Source organism: Cucumis melo, chromosome 10 (genome assembly GCF_025177605.1).
Source record: "Cucumis melo cultivar AY chromosome 10, USDA_Cmelo_AY_1.0, whole genome shotgun sequence".
In the NCBI taxonomy this organism is placed as follows: Eukaryota; Viridiplantae; Streptophyta; class Magnoliopsida; order Cucurbitales; family Cucurbitaceae; genus Cucumis; species Cucumis melo.
This window is the reverse complement of record NC_066866.1, coordinates 17,143,571-17,162,666: the sequence shown is the minus strand read 5'-3', so window position 1 is coordinate 17,162,666 and position 19,096 is coordinate 17,143,571. Positions and strand designations below refer to the sequence as shown.

The 19,096-nt window shown below is 33.8% G+C and overlaps 1 protein-coding gene across 1 annotated transcript; it reads right to left on the bottom strand.

Annotated features, from left to right (window-relative positions):
• Positions 1 to 540: 540 nt before the first annotated feature.
• On the bottom strand, positions 541 to 6,328 carry LOC103495180 (sister chromatid cohesion 1 protein 1). The gene is made up of 19 exons (XM_051090588.1): positions 6,276 to 6,328; positions 5,994 to 6,062; positions 5,849 to 5,907; positions 5,707 to 5,751; positions 5,581 to 5,600; positions 5,395 to 5,471; positions 4,744 to 4,837; positions 4,289 to 4,418; positions 4,166 to 4,244; positions 3,805 to 3,917; positions 3,151 to 3,233; positions 2,900 to 3,064; positions 2,481 to 2,649; positions 2,038 to 2,208; positions 1,845 to 1,923; positions 1,606 to 1,739; positions 1,420 to 1,513; positions 1,208 to 1,320; positions 541 to 749 (listed from the first exon to the last, which is right to left on the bottom strand). The coding sequence occupies exons 1-19, from the start codon at positions 6,326 to 6,328 to the stop codon at positions 667 to 669; spliced, it is 1,830 nt and encodes a 609-aa protein (XP_050946545.1). The 3' UTR covers positions 541 to 666.
• Between the last annotated feature and the right edge of the window lie 12,768 nt (positions 6,329 to 19,096).

Genomic DNA, 19,096 nt, shown 5'->3' with positions numbered 1-19,096 from the left:
TAACAATCTGGAATTTTAAAACAAAATACCCAGAGAAACTAATATTTTAATACAAAAATCATAAGTATGGTTGTAGTTACAATTACAGACTTTCCATCGTAAAAATTTGGTCCTCAAATTTTGATACAAGTCAACATTAGACACTTAAAATAATAGTAGAAATTAGATTCTCAAGGACCCGCTTTTAACATTATTTATAAGTTTGAGAGCTTAAATTTGGTTGAAATTTGCTATCATACTTTGACAATAGTATTTGCAAGATAAAGACAAAATTGTACATTAATCTAAGTAGATCAGGGTAATGCAAAATAAGAACGGTATGAAATTAACTAAATCTAATGAGAAGCAATAACCCTGGAAAGCATATAGTAGATTAGGCAGTAAGAAAGAATATAAAGCAGTGGCAATAAATTTCATTCCACAAGCTAGGGAAGGAGAATGGATATTATATAATTACATTTGGTACTGTTTCTGACTTTTTCTTAATCTGCTTTTGCAATTCTCAAATTTAAGGCTATATAAACCCTATAATTCGTTTTGTTCTATGTATAAATGACAAACAAGATGCTATTTCAGTAAAAATTGTATTGGCAGAATATATATATGTGTGTGTGTATGTGCGTGATGGTGGCTTTAGTAAGTTTAAGATGCTGACCTCACTCCTCGTCACATTTTTGTACCTTTAGAGATGAAAATATCTCCAAAGGGAACTTGTTGGTTGACCTTTAAGTAATCACTTGAAGCTAGAACTGTGTAAAGAAAGGATAAAGTCATTTTAAGATTAATTTCTTAAGCATCCATATGAGCATAGTATTAAACTATTATTGTAGTCTTCTGCTATTTAAAATTTACAATTTCCATTTTCCTCTTTATGATTTGATTATATCTTCTTCCAAAATGTCTTCTAATCATGTATTGATATTTTTTCCTACCTGAGATGATTTTGTTTAGCATGATAAAACAAGTGTTAAAGTGTTGGTATAATTAAATTTACCATAACCCATCAACTTAAACTTTTGGGTCATTGTTTAACATGATAGGAGAGTAAGAGGTCCGGTGTTCGAACACTTATAATATCATGTTTTTTCAGCTTAAGTTAGTGTTCAACGTAGTTTTATCCATTAAAAAATCTATTAAAAGACTTAACCAACAAGCAAAAAGACTTGGCAAGAACAGCAAAGGAAAAGCACAAATGAAGGAAATATACCGCAAGTTTGATAGAAGAGCATAGCAGCTGCTTTGCGGTTCATTCCAGCAGCCAAATTGTTTAGAGATTCTGTTGATGCGGCTCCTGGCGTATCGAAATGTGCCTTCATTTGCCTTCAGCATTAGAATGGTCCAGAGGGAGAGAATTTTTTTGTTAGGAATCTATGATGTGCTAAAATACACACTTCATACCAAAACAAAAACAGTATTTACATTCGAATGGAATCAGTTATCTTGTCAGCAGGAGGATGCTTGAAAGCAGCTTGAGAAACTTGAGTTTGTGTCAATGCAGTTTCTTCCAATAAATCTGTGAAAGCAAATTATCAATTAGAGCAAGTAGTGAGTAGAGTTCAACTAGATAGAGAAACAATCCCGAATAGGTAAGTGTTTTTTACTTACCTGGATCATTTTCAGACAACCTCGCTAACTTGAAATTTGGATCAGAATGATGAGACCATGGATTCTCCTCAGCTACAGGTTCGAGGCCTCCGCTACTTCGCTTAGATGAAGAATAAGGTCTTTTCTTGTTGAACCTATTGATCGTTAACACATCGTGTTATTGTGTTTTTCCTAAATTAAAAAAAAAAATCGTGTTTTGGGTTCAAAAGGGAGCGTCTTGAAGCTTTCGTACTACTAACCGTACAGAATCAGTCCCTGAATTTTTTGATAGCACATCATGTTCAGATGCTGAGCTTGAAACTGACCTCACTCCAAATCCTGTTTATATGGAGAGACCATATGTTTCTAAAACAAGTCATGGCAATCTCAAAAGTTCTTACTATAGAGATGGAGTGAATGTTATATGTTTTAGCTGAGATGAAGAAAACATACCGGAATTTCCAGGTGTACCCATTTGATTTCTTTCAGCCATCTCCATAACATTATCCATGATATTGGGTCCAAGTTCTTCCAGAGGAATCTCGGCACCATCATTGACTTGTCCGGTCATTAGCTTCTCCATGGAACCTCCAAACGACTGAGAACCAACTCCACTGTAATGATCTTCAAAAGGCTTCATAATTCGCATTTAAATTATTTGTAAGTGAGAAGATTATATTCTTCCAACATTCAAAATAAATCTGTAGAAGTTGGTTAAATGGCTTACAAAATCCGTATGATCTGAAAAGTTTACTCTCTCTCGCCGTGAGGACACAGATGGCTCGGGAGGAAATGGTGTAGAATTCCTCTCTGCAGAAATAAATGGTCAAATTTCTTTTTTCCGCAATATATATTTTCAATGGAAATGTCTAGCTACGAGTAATAGTAATACTGACCAGAAGGTGAGTCAGGGGATTGACGTATACTTCTCATCCATAACTCTAGGAGAGGAGCTGGATAGTAGGCTTCTCTACTTCCTTCTGTGAACAAGCGTTCACTTAACACCACAGGAGGAAGGTCCATGAGAGTGACTATCTTCTTAGTGAACATTGGACCTGTCCGCTGCTACAAAAGAACATGAAACTTCTTAATTTTATTAACTTAATGGTAGTTTTTGTTATCCTGTGTAATATCAATCTTATCACAGACATCGCTCTGTCGGTTCAAAATGAGTATCTAAGATACAATGTGGCAGTCAACATTCAAGAACACTCTTATGTGAGTAAAATTTCAAGATAATAAATGAATAGTTCAAAAGTGTGCTCATTATCTAAATCTACTAACATAGAATATCAGAAAAAAAAATGAGAACTACAGGTTGAAGACTAAGAACCTTTCTCTTTCTTCTTCTTCTAGAGATCAGATCCGAGACATCTTTTAGCCAAGATTGGTATACATGTCCAGGAATGATGGTCTGTTCATAGTCCATCAAAGAGGCTGCTGTTCTTTTTGCTTTCCTTTTTCTTGCCTCCTGCTCCAGCTTGTGTCGAATAGATACACTCCATTGTTCGATTAAGCCTACAATGTGTAATTAATTACTCTTTATCAAGCAAACTAGTAGAATACCTGTCTATGCTCCTTGGATTCCTTGGCCGGCTGATCAACATTGTGTTCAAGATGTTGGTCCTGGACTTCAGCATCAGGAGGGCCTAAAAGTAAGAGAATGCATAACGATGTGAAATATCTTCTAAAATTGACATTCAATGATGAAAGTTCTTTTGGAGTGTAGTAGCAAGTTAAATCGAGTTTTGGAGTGTAGTAGGATGAATCATAGCAATTTTCTTTCTGAAAAGATCAATAGAGTAGTCTGTTTTAGCTAAAGGCTACTTAGTACTAAGTTTCATCGACCAGTCTGATCTATTTCTTCACCAAGTGTAAATATAGTAGAATCTGATCTGGAAAAGATACTAAAAGAAGAAAAAGAAGATACCGAGAGATAAGAAAAGGAGGAGAGTGGAGGCTATTTATAAGTTTACATCCCTGAAGTATGAATTTGTAGATATTCACATTTCTAGGATGTTGTGATGAAAAAAACAAATGCATGAAACGTTCATATAATCACATTTATTTCATTCCTCCCGAAATAAAAGTTCATAGTTTGACATTAACATTTAGAAGATTTAACTTAAAAACTGCATGTTCATATAGTTACGAATGTGGAATACATACATGGTGCAGTTGAGAGCCTTTTAAGTGCCAAATCATGATAATGTATATTACCTTCTGGATACTTGTCTGGAGGAGGAGGGGAAGGTCTAACAGTAGCTGGAATTTGTGTTTGATCTACAGATGCAAAATCTGGTTGTGTATCCTCGTACTCTTCAATATCAAATCTACAAATCCAGCACAAGAAGTTGATGTTGTTGGTTCTTTGTTTACCATTTCACCTCAGAAGCATTTCAAATAACGAGTTGAATTATCACTACAGAGCAAGAGAGAGCTTCATGAATTTGGAATGGTGTATGTTACGAGCTCCGATTAACACATAAGTTTTATGGCTCAAGTTTTTGAGCAAGAGGAAGGTAGTAGAGAAATTATATCGATAACCGCAAAGTTCTGTCTATACAAGTAAAGAATTCACCTTTCAAACCGATCAAATGTACTTGTCTTTGATTGATACATATCAAAACGCTCAATTAAGGTTATATTTTCAATATCAGCTGGCCAAAGAACAACCGAGATCATTAGTAGGTAGAAGTAGAACGCATCATGAATTTAATAGTTATGCAGAAAATGAGTTCAAGGGACGGAATAAAACTTTGATGGAAGTTTTGTGATGGGTCATCTTCCACCGTTTTGTCGTTGATATAGGGTTCATCCACACTGTCAAGCCGCTGCAAACGCAGAAAAATCTATCAATGAAACAATTGGTAATTGAAAAACTAAAAACTAGCCCCAAATAAGTTGCCAAACTCCTATAGTATGTTTCAAAGAACAGACAAAATAGTGTGATGATAATTGCCAAAATCAATTAGTTCCCTTCGAAGCCAATATCCGACAAGTTTATTCTATGCTTTGTCTTCCTCGTAACTCAATCCTAGCGCAAGTTATTAGGCTTAAAATCTCCCAATACCACATTAAAGTGCTCTAGACTCATGAAATTTTTATCTTTCTATAAATTGATGAAACCAAATTAGCCCCTTCTCTTCTACAACTTACCATACTAAAAAATGCGGTTTGCTGAAACTTCATTGGAGAGGTGTCATAGGAAACATCGTTCGGATCCTTCTCAGGCCTAGTAACAGCTTCCTTCCTGAATACATGTGGGAATATATAAATTGTAACAAAATAAATTCAGAATCAAGATAACCTTCTTAACCGACCGTATACTCATCTTATTTTGAGCTGTGAGCATTTGTTAACATGCAAACGAATTCAGAGCCGAAATCACATTCTCAACCCTTCTCAATCTCAACTTACATTTTGGACGGTGAACATATGAAGAACATGTTAAAAGGAAAAAAAAAAAAAAAAAAAAAAAAAGAATAAAGAATAAAGACGACTGATCTTAATTATTTTGGCATTGAACGATTGAAAGTCATAATCAGAAATATTCAGAGCAAAAATCATATTCTTAATACTCCCCAAGCTCATCTTACTTCAGACTATGGAAATACTAAAATCCTAACTAAACAAACTCCGATCCAAAATAACTCTCTTAATCCGCAAGGACCCATCTTATTTTTTGACCGGGAAGCAAATCGGACCATTGTTCAAGCTATTCATATTCTCAAATGCAGACGCATTCAAAGTAAATCAATAATTAAATGATCATGCATTACAGTTAAGAGAAGGAAGGTAGAGACTGACTTGGCCAGAGATTTTCCTTTGGGAAGGGCGGTGGGCTCTGGAGCTGCTTTCACTTTCCATGCTTCGTTTATCTCAATCTGAGAAAATCAATTCCAGAAAACAAAGCGAATCAACTTATTCAATAGAAATAAGAAGACGAAAATCCAAACGGTACTCTATCGATAGAACTCAGAATTGAGTAATTACCAGAAGGCGAGTTACATCCTCTGTGATAAAAAAACAAGAAGAAAAAACAAATGCGCAATTCTTCAGAGATAGCGAATGAACATTAAATCGATACATTCCTTTATAAAAAAATAATTACAAGATTACCGTAAAGAATTTTAACTTTCCGTTCATAAACAATGACAACGCCACCTGAGAATAATGAAGCAGACAAACACAAATCCGTCACTGAAATGAAAAACAGAGCATTAAAATTCTGAAAAATACAAATAGCTGGAAGAACGATTACCCATAAGAATCCCCGAGAGTCTTAGAGCCATCGGAACCGAAGGATTCAAAATCTCCTCACTACAAACGCCGGCACAAAACTCAAAACTAAACAAACACTCGAAATAAAACAAACTTAACTCCATCATCTTCTGTTTTTCCATTACCAAATTTTGATTATGTTCAACTTATCGAGCTTCCTCCGATTAATCTTCGCGTGCATTGTCGCAGCCATCCTTAGAAACATATAGAAACACAAAATACCAGATAACATTAAAAAAAAAAAAAAACAAACTAAAACACAATTCCTCTAATATATCGATGCATCAAAAACATCTACATCTACTCTGAAGTAACTTAAACAAGAAACAAGAAGCACAGAAATGGCGTTTTGATTGATTCTTACTTATCATTCAGATTAAAAAGAACGATTTAAAATGAGGTTTTACCAGATTTGGCCTAGAGGAGCTTTGCGAGCTAGAAGCTGATGCGAGTAAAACATTGTCGACGAAACTCTGGGTTTTCGGTGTTGTTGGAGCTTGAAACTCTTGAAAGAGAAGATCGAAGAAGAAGAAGAAGAAGAAGAAGAAGAAGAAGAAATGAAGTGGAGTTTCGTTGGGGTTAGGCTAATAACTAACGAATTGTGCGCGCCATGGCTACTGAGCTATAACTATATGCATGGAGGATGGTGAGGGCGATAAACTTAGTTGGAAGGTATAAGAATTTATGTGCTACCTACAATTAAGACAACAGATAGCTTCAAATTTAGAAAGGAAACATGAAAGTTTACGTGAGTCTATGGGTGAGATTATCATACATAGATGCTTCCGTTGCCTTTTTTTTCTTTTTAAATTTTTATCTCTTTGAGCACTCATATATTATATAAATCTAATATTAAATTATTAAAAATTTAAAAATTTAAAGACTAAATCCTTGCCGATCAAAGTAGAGAGACTAAATTGTTTCTTCGATAAAAGTTTGGAGACTAAAAGTTATTTTAAACTTTAAATTTATCCTAAAAACAATTTATTTAGATTGATTTGTAGTAAGATCTTGATTGACATGATTTTAATGAAGACGAATTTGGCTACTAAGGATATTGAGCTAGAAAAGAGAGGTTGCCCATTATGTTATGGCAAGGTGGAAAAGACAACACAATTATTTTTTGAAACTGTTGAGCGGCTAAGGCCATTTGACATAACATTTTTTTTCCTACTAATGTTGTTTATTTGAAATGTTGCAGGAATGGTTGGATGCTTTTAGATCACTTCAACAGGGTGCAAGACCATGACAAGCAAGCTATGATGGAGATATTCATAGTGGTGTTGCGGTGTACTATTAGGTGTACTATTTAGGAGGTTCATAATCGAGTGGTCTTCTATACGGATGATGGTTCGATGAAACTCTAGATCAATTCAATTTAGAGGTTCCTTTTAGAGTACTTATGGAGAACAACATGTGTGGATGATGGTCGCTAATGGCACACAATACTCATTCATGTTCACTTGCTCATTGGTTGGTGTTGTCATAAAATGATGCTTGGGGATGTAGGGACATGTAGAGACCACATTAGTTCAAAGGTATTTTTTATGCTAGAGGGTATTTGTAACGACTCAAGCTTTTAACTTAAGTTAAGGTCATTACTCAAAAAGACGAATGACAAATTACACTTTCTTGAAGAGACAGACGACTAAAATTCTTACCAAATCAAGATTTTCACATAATATAAGGTTACAAAACCAACAAAAGTAATTTGAAAACATGACCCATGGGTTCCAACAATTTTAAAGAAAATAAAATCAAATAAATATGACAAAATCTTAAGTAAAATGTTTAAAATTTAAAATACAGGAAAACATATAAATAGACGCAGAAGCTAACTATGTCCCCATATGGCATGTCACGAATCCCTTTCTATCACTCACCAACTTCTCAAATTCTCTATCGTAGCCTAAAATATTAAACATAAAAAAGAGTGAGTATATAAATATACTCAATAACGGACCCACTACTGGTTCTGCTAGGTGATTTGTTAACTTTCCGTTAGAAATATAATCATAACATCGTGTGTCCAATGAAGCACACCTGGGTGAGTGAGACCATACAAGTATCCCTAAATCATGAGAGTGATCCAGCGGGAACACCCTTAGTCGTGCAAGTGATCGCAGGTACACACTCCATAAACATATCTGTAATACGTAGGTACACCCCTAATCGTGCTAGTGGTCCCGTGGGAACACCCCTAATCGTGCGAATGACCCCGCATATACAATATATCTGTCCCCTAACCGTGCATGTGATCCATAGGTAAACCCCCTAAATTGTGCAAGTGGTTTTGTAGGAATACCCCTAGTCATATGAGTAACTCCATAGATAGGATCACCATACAAGTGGAGTAAGAAATTTAATAGATAAAGTTAATAGACGTACCACAATCCAAAAGTATGTAATATTATCATAAACATCATAACATAACATGAATATTAATCATAACGTCCTTAAGCATGTGATTTAATATATCATGTATCACAATAATCATAAACATATTAGTCATCATCATCAACATAACATCAGACATCATCATCAACATAATATCAATCATCATCAATAACATCGCATTATGCATTTTAGCTACCATCAATTCATAATCGTAAATACATGCAGTCTCTTTTAAATTCAGTTCGAAGGTGCAATAGTAGAATATCTTACCTTGACATTAGCTAAAACAATTATTTCCTAGTTAACGATTGGGAGTCTTCCAATTAATTCGATCCTAACAATAAAAGAGAATTCAAATAGCTTAATTAATAAATATTAATAGTGGGCTACAATCTCCAAAATTCTTCAATTAATCAACTTACCCAAAGTTGAGGTTAAAAATAATTTAACAAAATTTCTCGAAATTACTTCTCCCAATTTAGCAATTAACCTTCACAAGAGAAATCCAAATAAAAATCCAAATTAAATTAATTAGAGTCCAAAATTAACATTTAATGGGTATTACCTAAACCTCATTAAAGCATACTAAAATAGGTCAAAATATGGTGAAAAAAGGGCAAAATAACGCTGCCAGCTCGGCTAAGCACTAAAACGGCTCGAGTGGCTAAGGACTAGTGTGCGCGGCTCAGTGAGGAAGGGTAGACGCACTCGGCTCGGCTTAATGAGGATGAAGTACGGCTTGGCTCGCGAAAATGGAGAGATGGCTCTGTTTGCTCGTGCGAGTTGTAAAGGATGTGCAATCGACTTGACAAAAAGGACGACTCACGCTTAAAGGGACGACTCGGACTACACTCGAACGACTGAGGCTTGCAATGACGACAGCTTGGGCTTCGTCAGACGTGATGGATGACGACAACAATTGAACAAAGATGAAGGGGCGACGCGGTGCTTGGCAGCTGAAACGAACAACTAGAAACGATGAGCTTTGGCTACACGAGACGACTTTGCTTGATTGTGGCTGACGGCAAAGTGGTCTGAGTGTGAACGGAGGTGAAACGCGATGGAAAACTCGTGGAGTATGGTGGCGGCAGTTAAGGTTTGAAGAAGGAAAAGTGAAGAAAAGTGAAGAAAATGAAGAGTTGGAATGCAAAACGAAGCCTTTTTATAACCTAATAATAATAATATCATTATTATTATTATTATTTCTCTTTCCATTTTCAAATATCTTTCTTTTCCTTTTTAAATTCTTTTCCAAATCAAATCTTCTCTCTTCATTTAACTACCCATCCAATCAAACTTTCTCTTTCTTATCATAATTATATTTTACCAAATAATAATTATATTTTCCATTATATAATTATTATTTTAAATTTCTCTCTTTCCAGAAATATCTTTCTCCAAAATAATTACTCTACAACAAATTATCTTTATATTCTTTCCACCATACAATATCTTTTTTAAAATAATTATATCTCAATAAATATAATTATTTTCTCTTTTCTCATAGGTAAATATATATATATATATCTCCAAATATCCACATAATTATCAAATCTCAACAATTTACTTCAAATCCTTCAATTTAATTAAATAACCACCCAAATTTTTTTAATTAAATTTCAATTCCCTTAAACCAAATAATTTCCATCAAATGAAAAACTAACCTCCAACAAACTAAACCTAACTAAACCAAAACTAAGATAATTAGCTCTAAAAAATTTTGAAATTTTGGGGGTATTTTTTAAGCTTAATGGTATTTTTTAAACTTAAAGAGAATTTATGGAACTTTTCAATAGTTCAAGGGTACTTTTTAAAAAGAACTTTAACGATTTGCATCCAAAACTAACGATAGTGGTATTTTTTAATCATTCTTTAAAATTTAAGGGCATTTTTTAAACTTTTGAAAGTTTAGGAGTATTACAAACTACAAAGTGTAGGGGCATTTTTTGTAATTTAGCCTATTATTTAATTAAAAATTAAATTAATAATAAAATAGGTGTTGAGTGAGAAATTTTGGACTAATCACAAATTGTCACGTCATTTTACTAATGATGAATTCATAAATTATCAAATTTAGGACTAATTGAAAGTTGTCATGTGTCTCAAATTAAAATCGAAGATATAAATTTGATAATTTCTGATGAAGTCACCTATTTTTACCATGAACGTTGGACCAAGTTCTTTAATTTGGATAAATTAAATATTATTTATTTTGACTAAAGTCTAATCGAGCAAAAAAAGGAATAGGCTTAGTTTAGCCCAAATGCTAAATAAAACCTATACATATGGTTAGGCATAAGGGTCAGATTCATAGGCCAACCAAGCCCTAACCCATAAAACTCATATGAGAACTCTATAAATAGAGAAGTTGAGCCTAGAGAGAATTCTCCCAAACAACCAGAAGACTTCCTTAACTCCTAAAGAAACTAAACCATTTCTTAAAGCTCAAGTTCTTTGAAGATACAAATATTCTTCCAAGACTCTAACTTCAAGAATATCAAGCGCTCCACCTCCATACATCAAGTGTATGCATTCAACCGAGAGAGAATCAAAGAATCAAGTATTAGAGATCGAACCAGATCACATGAAAAAAATACAAACCCAACATAAACATAAGTTTACCTCAACACAACACGTTTTACCTGAAACCTCTGCAACAAATTGACACATCTAATGGGACATCTTTACCTCCCATCTCTCTCTTGTCATTTAAATCAACAAGTCAACAAATGATACCAAAGAAAGTTGTATCTAAAACTACCGTTGCAAGCAATGTTTACACTAGACCAGTCACACGAAGTCATTAAAAGAGTATCATCAAAATCAAGGACAAGGTTCTATCCTCATTAAGAAAAGCTGGGAGCAACTTATGAAATCTCTTGAAGGCAAGATCGTTATTAGAGAGATTCCTTTGTTTGACAACTCTACTGTCACACCCGCTCTCGAACTACCTGCTAGCTTAGACCGAAAGATAGCATGAAGCCGACAGACAATGCTTTACTTTACCTGTATCTGTCGACTCTGCTTAAAACTTTAATGTGATGAACTTTCCAATCTAGTATATAAATTATTCTGCATGCACACAACGCAACGAATCCTACACTAATCATATACATGCATGAAATGTATCTCGAAAATAACTAATTTCACAAGTAAACCTAGAGACACCTTAACCAAAACATAACCAACAAGGGTTTACACAATCGCAGCTCCTAAAGTTTATACAAACTGTGGAGTATCTATAACATACAAGGGTGTAGATACATCATAAAACAACAGACTCTATGCCCAACTCGATACACGTACTGGCAATTGATAATGGAGCTTTAGCAGACTAAGGTAGTCTATCAGGCACCGAGAACTTGACGTCTACCTAGAAAGTGTGTAAAACATTTTGGAAGGGTAAGCTATAAAACTTAGTGAGTGACTCAGTTTAAAACTAGAAATTTAAAAGTAAGAGCACGTGAAAGCTTACGCTTATAAATCTGTTTATACAAGTCGTAAACATAGACATATAATAGTAAGAATAGCTTCCTTAAATACTCAGTATATACATCATTGAAATCTAGCAAGGCTTATCAAGTATATCAAAATATTTTAACCAACATGACAAATCTACGTTGTGTACGATACACCCAGTACAACAACGTTTACAAGCTCTACATGTAGTGGGACCCGTCCAACACTCCCATCATCTTTGTCGTAGTAGGATCCGCCCAATACTTACGATAGCATCGTTGTTACAGAGTACACTCAACGTCAATAACGGAATCCAACATGTGTGCACACGGTATCATATAGCCTCGGGCTCAACACCTCAGTCATGTAGTTAATAGAAACATCAGAAAAATCGTATGAAAACATTAAAACATACCTGCTATCCTTTTCTTTCCTAAAGATTAAACTTACTTAGATTATTCGTGAAAAGCTGTAGTTCTTAAAATAAAACTTGGTAACTCATACTTTGTTTGAAACATAGTGGTTCAAATAATTTCCAGACATTCAATAATCATGTGCTAGCATAAACATTAAGTAAGAATTCTAGTCTTGAAACTCATACTTGAAAATAATCATGGACTTCAAATGATTTTCAATGCTTTGTAAATAAACGTGTAGATCAATCAATCATAGTTAATATTTAGGAGAAAGAAAATATTTTTAAAAACTGGTTTTGGTCACTCACAGTCTTGGACTAGTTTTCCGATGTGTAAATCCGATCTATTTCTTCTTGGCCTGTCAAACAACCAGAACCGAGTATTAAAAATCTAAATATTATGATCTTCAAATTTTATGTTTAACATGACTCACTAAGGATAATGCTAAAGAAGTCTATCTTAAAATAATAAACCATACTCCACACACTTCTCAGAATTTTCCACATTCGCAGCACGAAATTCAAATGATCATAACTCTTCCAATACTTAACCAATATGAGATTTCTCTTCCTTTTGAGGTCCTCTAAAACTTACCTCAAGACATGTAAATCCGATTCCCTGTGAATAATCTCAAATAACCCTTGAAACAGAACAACTTCAATAATCGCGCACACACGACCCCTTTAACTTGACCCTACAATTTAACTTATTTTTAGTCACTGTTGGTTCATAGATTTTTCATGAAAGTTGTAGTAAATTGAATAAGATTTCTAACCACACCAATTAGAGATCCTAACTCCACCGGTACTCTCGGCAATATAAGAAAAACCAGAGACCTCCTGAATTCACGTGAAAACCAGCTGCCCTGTTTTCTTTATAAAAAAATCACCCAATGAACATCCGAATTTGCTCAAACTTTCTTCTTAAAATTTGTTTGAAAATGAAGTAGCTTTCAGTAAATGTAACCCTCACCTCTTAATTCTTTTTGTGTAGCTCGAAATCAACAGAACATTAGAGATGTGCTGTGTGAATCAATTTATGCCAAGGATGAAGCTTTGCTTGCAATTTCCCTTCTCTTTCTTCAATAAAACTTCTTGAACTTCTTCTTCTTCTTTTCTCAGCCTTCTTTCCTAGAAGCCCTCTGAAATTTTGGTGCAGAAATTGAAGAAAATGATGAAGAAAATGGTGAATGATACTTTAGCGGTGGTGGGTTTTAAAGTACCAAAAACAAAACCCACCTCCTTCCTTTTTTTCTTCTTTTCTTATTACTTTCTCTTTTCCTTTCTTCCCTTTATCTTATTTAATAAAAAAAATAAACATTAAATACATAATATATATATATATATATATATATATATATATATATATATATTTAATTTCCATTTTTCTTTTATTCCTTTCACATTTAAAGAAAATAAACCAAAAAAATATCGGGTTTCTACTCCTGCTTTTGGTCTATTAGAGAAAAAATCACACCTTGAAATAGTGTTTGTCACGATGGCAGATGTAATAGCTGAGGCAACCATGGTAGAGATGGAGAGGAAATAAATCTCTTAATGAAAGTTGTCGAGGAGCGAGAAAATTAAATCTCAACCCCAAGAGATCAAATGAAGGCTCGTGAAACTGTTAAGTCAAGCTAAACCCTCACTACCAAAATTAACGATAAAGAAAATGTTGTGCTGCAAGAAAACCAGGGCAAATTTCATCTCTTTCACCTCCTTGTTGATCTAACAACTGTAGGATGTGATCATAAGCTCCATAAGGGGTCAGTATAAAGGATCGTCACAAACTTCTTTTATGTACTCAAAGTCATATACAAAGAGAATTAACAGCCTGAGAATGTTTCTCGAGTACTAACCTCCAAAGTTTCAATAGTTTGTTGGAATGAGCAATCCCAAACAACATTGGTCAATTTGTCGAAAAATGCAAAAATGTTGGAAGCAATAGAGACCAACTAGTCAGGCAGTTTATTTGAAGCTTGAAAGACAATGCTTTTGAGTGGTATATCGATTTAGAGCCGTAAGCGATTGATAGCTAGAAAAAGAGTTCTTCAACTCCTTTTATAGTACCATGCGCATCGTCATAATGATAGAGTTGACAAACACCAAGCAACGAAAGGGAGAGCTAGTCATCAATTACATAAACCGATAGGGAGCTCTGAATTTAGATTGCAAAGATAAACTCATTGAACTGTCTGTAATGGAGATGTGCACCCAAAGCATGCACTGAAAGCTTTTCTACATCTTGTAGGGAATAAAATCCTACATGTTTAAAGAGTAGAGAAAAGCCGACTATCGAAATTGAACCGATGACCGTCGCATAACAAATGTGATGCTGTAACCTCTGAGCTAAGCGGGCTCACATAACAGAAATGTTACATGCATAGTAATTTACTAAATTACTGGGATCTTAGCTATTCCTAATTAATATGAATATAGAATCTAATTTCATTTCAAATAAATATTTAATACTGGAAATGTTCTATTATAGAACATAATAATTAATATAACGATTAATATAATATAGCGATAGAAAATTTTGATCTATTTATCAAATGGATGTGTATCAATAATTAATGATCTTAATTGCATTTAATGCAATTGAGATGATAATGAAGCGTTTCTGTGTTTTCATTCTGAAAGATGGAATATAAGACGAACAAAAGAATTGACCATTTAAGTATTAAAATTTTTACTAAAAATATAATAGAAAGAGAGGCAAATATATATGTTTATATATCTATCTATGTTGATATATATTGAATTGCAGATACAGAAATGATAGAATCATTTTGGATCAGAACAAATATAGGTCTTCGATAGAGAAGAGAGAGATGAAAGAAGATAGACAAGAAATCCAATAGGAGGAAACACTTTTCAATAGAGGAATCGGTATTTTAATGACTTCAATGGTTCCAATATAATACAAATGAAAGAAAATGGGGAAGGACATCATAATGCGATATTAATCTTAAAAGAGGGGGATATGGCAAAATCGGTAGACGCTACGAATTTAATTAGATTGTGCCTTGATATGGAGACCTACTAAGTGATAACTTTCAAATTCAGAGAAACTCTGGAATTAAAAATGGACAATCCTGAGCCAAATCATTTTTTCGAAAAAGAAAAAAGATAGGTGCAGTGACTCAATGGAAGTTGTTCTAACAAATGGAGTTGATGACGTTACGTTAGTAAAGGAATGAATCCTTCCATCAAATTCCAGAAATGATGAAAGATAAACATATTACGTACTGAAATACTATATTGATTAATGACAACTCGAATCTCTATTTTTTACATACATACATACATGCATATAATATATATATATATATATATATATATATATATATATATATAAATGAACAAATTGTTATGAATCGATTCCAAGATCTACAAGTTGAAAAAATAACTGAATATTCATTGATCAAATCATTTACTTCATCATACATAGTTTGATAGATCTTTTGTAATCAGATCGAATAGAATAAAGATAGAGTCCCATTCTACATGTCAATAACAAAAAAATGAAATTTATAATAAGAAGAAAATCCGTCGACTTTAAAAATTGTGAGGGTTCAAGTCACTCTATCCCAAAAACTCTAAAAAGGCCCGTTGGCCTCTTTAGTTATTTATCCTTTCATTAGCAATTCAAACATTGTAATGTTTCTCATTCATTCGACTCTTTCACAAGCGTATTTGAGCAGAAATTTGGTTTCTTATCACAAGGCTTGTGGTATATATTCTATATGATACACGTACAAACGAACATCCTTGCGCAATTAATCTGTGAAATTTGAATGATTAACAATACTGTCTATTGTACTAAAACTTCGAAAGGCTTATCCAAGCCCTAAAATTTCGTATATCTTAAAAAAGAAGACTTTGGAATACCTTTTTTCTTATTTACAATTAACATAGACCAAAGTCATCTATTAAAATAAGGATAATTTGTCGAAAATGGTCGGGATAACTCAATTGATAGAGCAGAGGACTGAAAATCCTTGTGTCACTAGTTCAAATATGATATATCATGATGTTTGGAAATCTACCCTTTAACTAAACTATATATATATATTTTACTCTATTTATAGATGTCGAAAATAGACAAGTAAAGATAAAGAGGATATTTATAGAAATATGTAAAGGATGTATATAGATATGTAAAAGAAAAGAATTTTCTTTTATTTCCTCTTCTTTTTTATTTGTTCAACTCTGTCTCCTAGCGTTCAATTCCTATTTTATACATATTTGAAAGTTTCAATTAGTTCCTTATAAGATTCAAAAATCTAGTCTAGGGGAGTTAAAAGGTAGGAATGACCAAGATTCATCTCAGATACAGTACAAATAGAATCTGATTCTCTTTTCATATTATATTTCTTCATTTCACCCTATGTGACTGTTTAAAGCACATCTATGAGTCATATGTGTGATACATAGTTCATAATGCAGAACTCATTTAGTTCATTCTATTAGCTTGTGGCTCATCCAAAATAAGTATCTTACAAATTGGATAATCTCACCAAATCTCTAATTGTAATTTTTTTTTTATAATCAATAATAATAAGATGAATGAGACTTCAATTTCTATGCTATATCTTTAAGAGAATGTAAAAATGTATTTGAATATCTTGAGTTGTTGAAGTGAAGATTAGTTTCGTATTATTTAATGAGCAACTTGTATTTCATAAAAATTAGGGGCAATATAATCCTTGTGTAAGGGTCATCCTACCCAACTTTCAGACATTAAGATACGCTTTAGACGTGGATGATTATCGTAAGAAATTTCCAACATATCATAAGATTCCCTTTCTTGAAAATTCGCACTTTTCCAAACCCAGAAAACAGATGGAATTCTAGGATTTATCCTTGCAGCAAATACTTTTATGCATATCTCTTTCGGTTGATCTATACCATACACGATTCTCGTAAGATGATACACACTAGCTAACAGTCCACCTGGTGTTACATCATAAGCACATGGAAAACATAGATAATTGTAACCATATACATATAAAATGGCTGCAATGGAGTGCCATCCTTGGGCTTTATTTGTAAAGTCTCTATTCCTTGGTAATCGAAACCCAAAGATCTATGAATCAGTTCATGTTCAACTAGCCAAAAAGACAAATTACCCTGCATCTTTTTTATCTTCCCCCACCCCCCTTTTTTGTTTTTATTTTTATAAGTATTTCCCATTTACAATGAAAAATTGATGAAGATTCACTCGTTCTTTACTTTGTTATTCTTTACAAAAAAAAATATACGGCCTAATTTACTAATTTGTAGGAAGAGACTGCACTTTTGTATTTGAAAAAAGTTTCAGAAAGGATGATCTCTGAAGTAGATGATGGTTGATAGAGTAATCCTTGATCGTAATTTCCAATATTAGTTCTTGGGCCAACATGAAATTTGTGATGGTAGTAAAACAACGATTTTCCTCTTGAAACTGTACTATAAGAATCAGTACTGAACATCCCTCCTGTACATGCTCCCACAGCAATAACATATTTTGGTTCAGACATTATTCCTATTTTGGCATTTTTAATTTCTAGAGTTTTAGCCCCTCTTAGCAAAGAGCTAGAGAAACTTTCGAGTTATGAATCGGGAATAGAACCAACGGGCGATGCTTGGGTACAATTTAGAATCCGTTATTATATGTTTGCTCTAGTTTTTGTTGTTTTTGATGTTGAAGCAATTTTTCTTTATCCGTGGGCAATGGGTTTTGATGTATTAGGGGCATCTGTCTTTATAGAAGCTTTAATTTTCGTGCTTATCCTAATTGTTGGTTTAGTTTATGCATGGCGAAAAGGAGCATTAGAATGGTCTTAGTTTTTTAATATTCAGACAATTAAAAAAAACATTGAGACAGTTATGAATTCCATCGAGTTTTCCTTACTTGATCGAACAACCCAAACTTCAGTTATTTCAACTACATCAAATGATCTTTAAATTGGTTAAGACTCTCCAGTTTATGGTTGCTTCTCTATGGTACCAGTTGTTGCTTCATTGAATTCGCTTCATTAATAGGTTCACGATTCGACTTTGATCGTTATGGAGTGGTACCAAGATCTAGTCCTAGACAAACAGACTTAATTTTAACAATGGGTACGGTAACAATGAAAATGACTCCTTCTTTAGTAAGATTATATGAGCAAATGTCTGAACCAAAATATGTTATTGCACTAGGCCAGACATTTGTTATGTAGTGGGAATAGTCAGTAGGTATCAGTCCAACCCAGGGTTAGACCATTGGACGGCAATTAAAATCATTCTCAAGTATCTTAGGAGAACGAGAGACTACATGCTTGTGTATGGAGCTAAGGATTTGATCCTTACAGGATACACTGATTCTGATTTCCAAACCGATAAGGATTCTAGGAAATCCACATCGAGATCAATGTTCACCCTAAATGGGGAAGCTGTAGTATGGCGTAGCATCAAGCAAGGATGCATTGCAGACTCTTCAATGGAGGCTGAATACGTCGCTGCTTGTGAAGCAGCAAAAGAAGCAGTTTGGCTTAGGAAGTTCCTACATGATTTGGAAGTTGTTCCAAACATGAACTTGCCCATCGCTCTATATTGTGATAACAGTGGGGCAATAGCCAATTCTAAAGAACCTTGCAGCCATAAACGAGGGAAACACATAGAGAGGAAGTATAACCTGATATGGAAGATTGTGCAACGAGGGGATGTGATCGTCACCAAGATCGCTTCGGAGCACAACATTGCTGATCCATTTATGAAGACTCTCACGGCTAAAGTATTCGAGGGTCATCTAGAAAGTCTAGGTCTACGAGATATGTACATTAGGTAACCTAAGGCAAGTGGGAGATGTGTAATGGGTAGGATGATGCCTTAGTATATTGTATTTGTATATATACGTTTTATGTAATATACTTGTACATTTTACCATTTTCAATGTTTGAGGATTACTTTATTATGTACATCCCATAA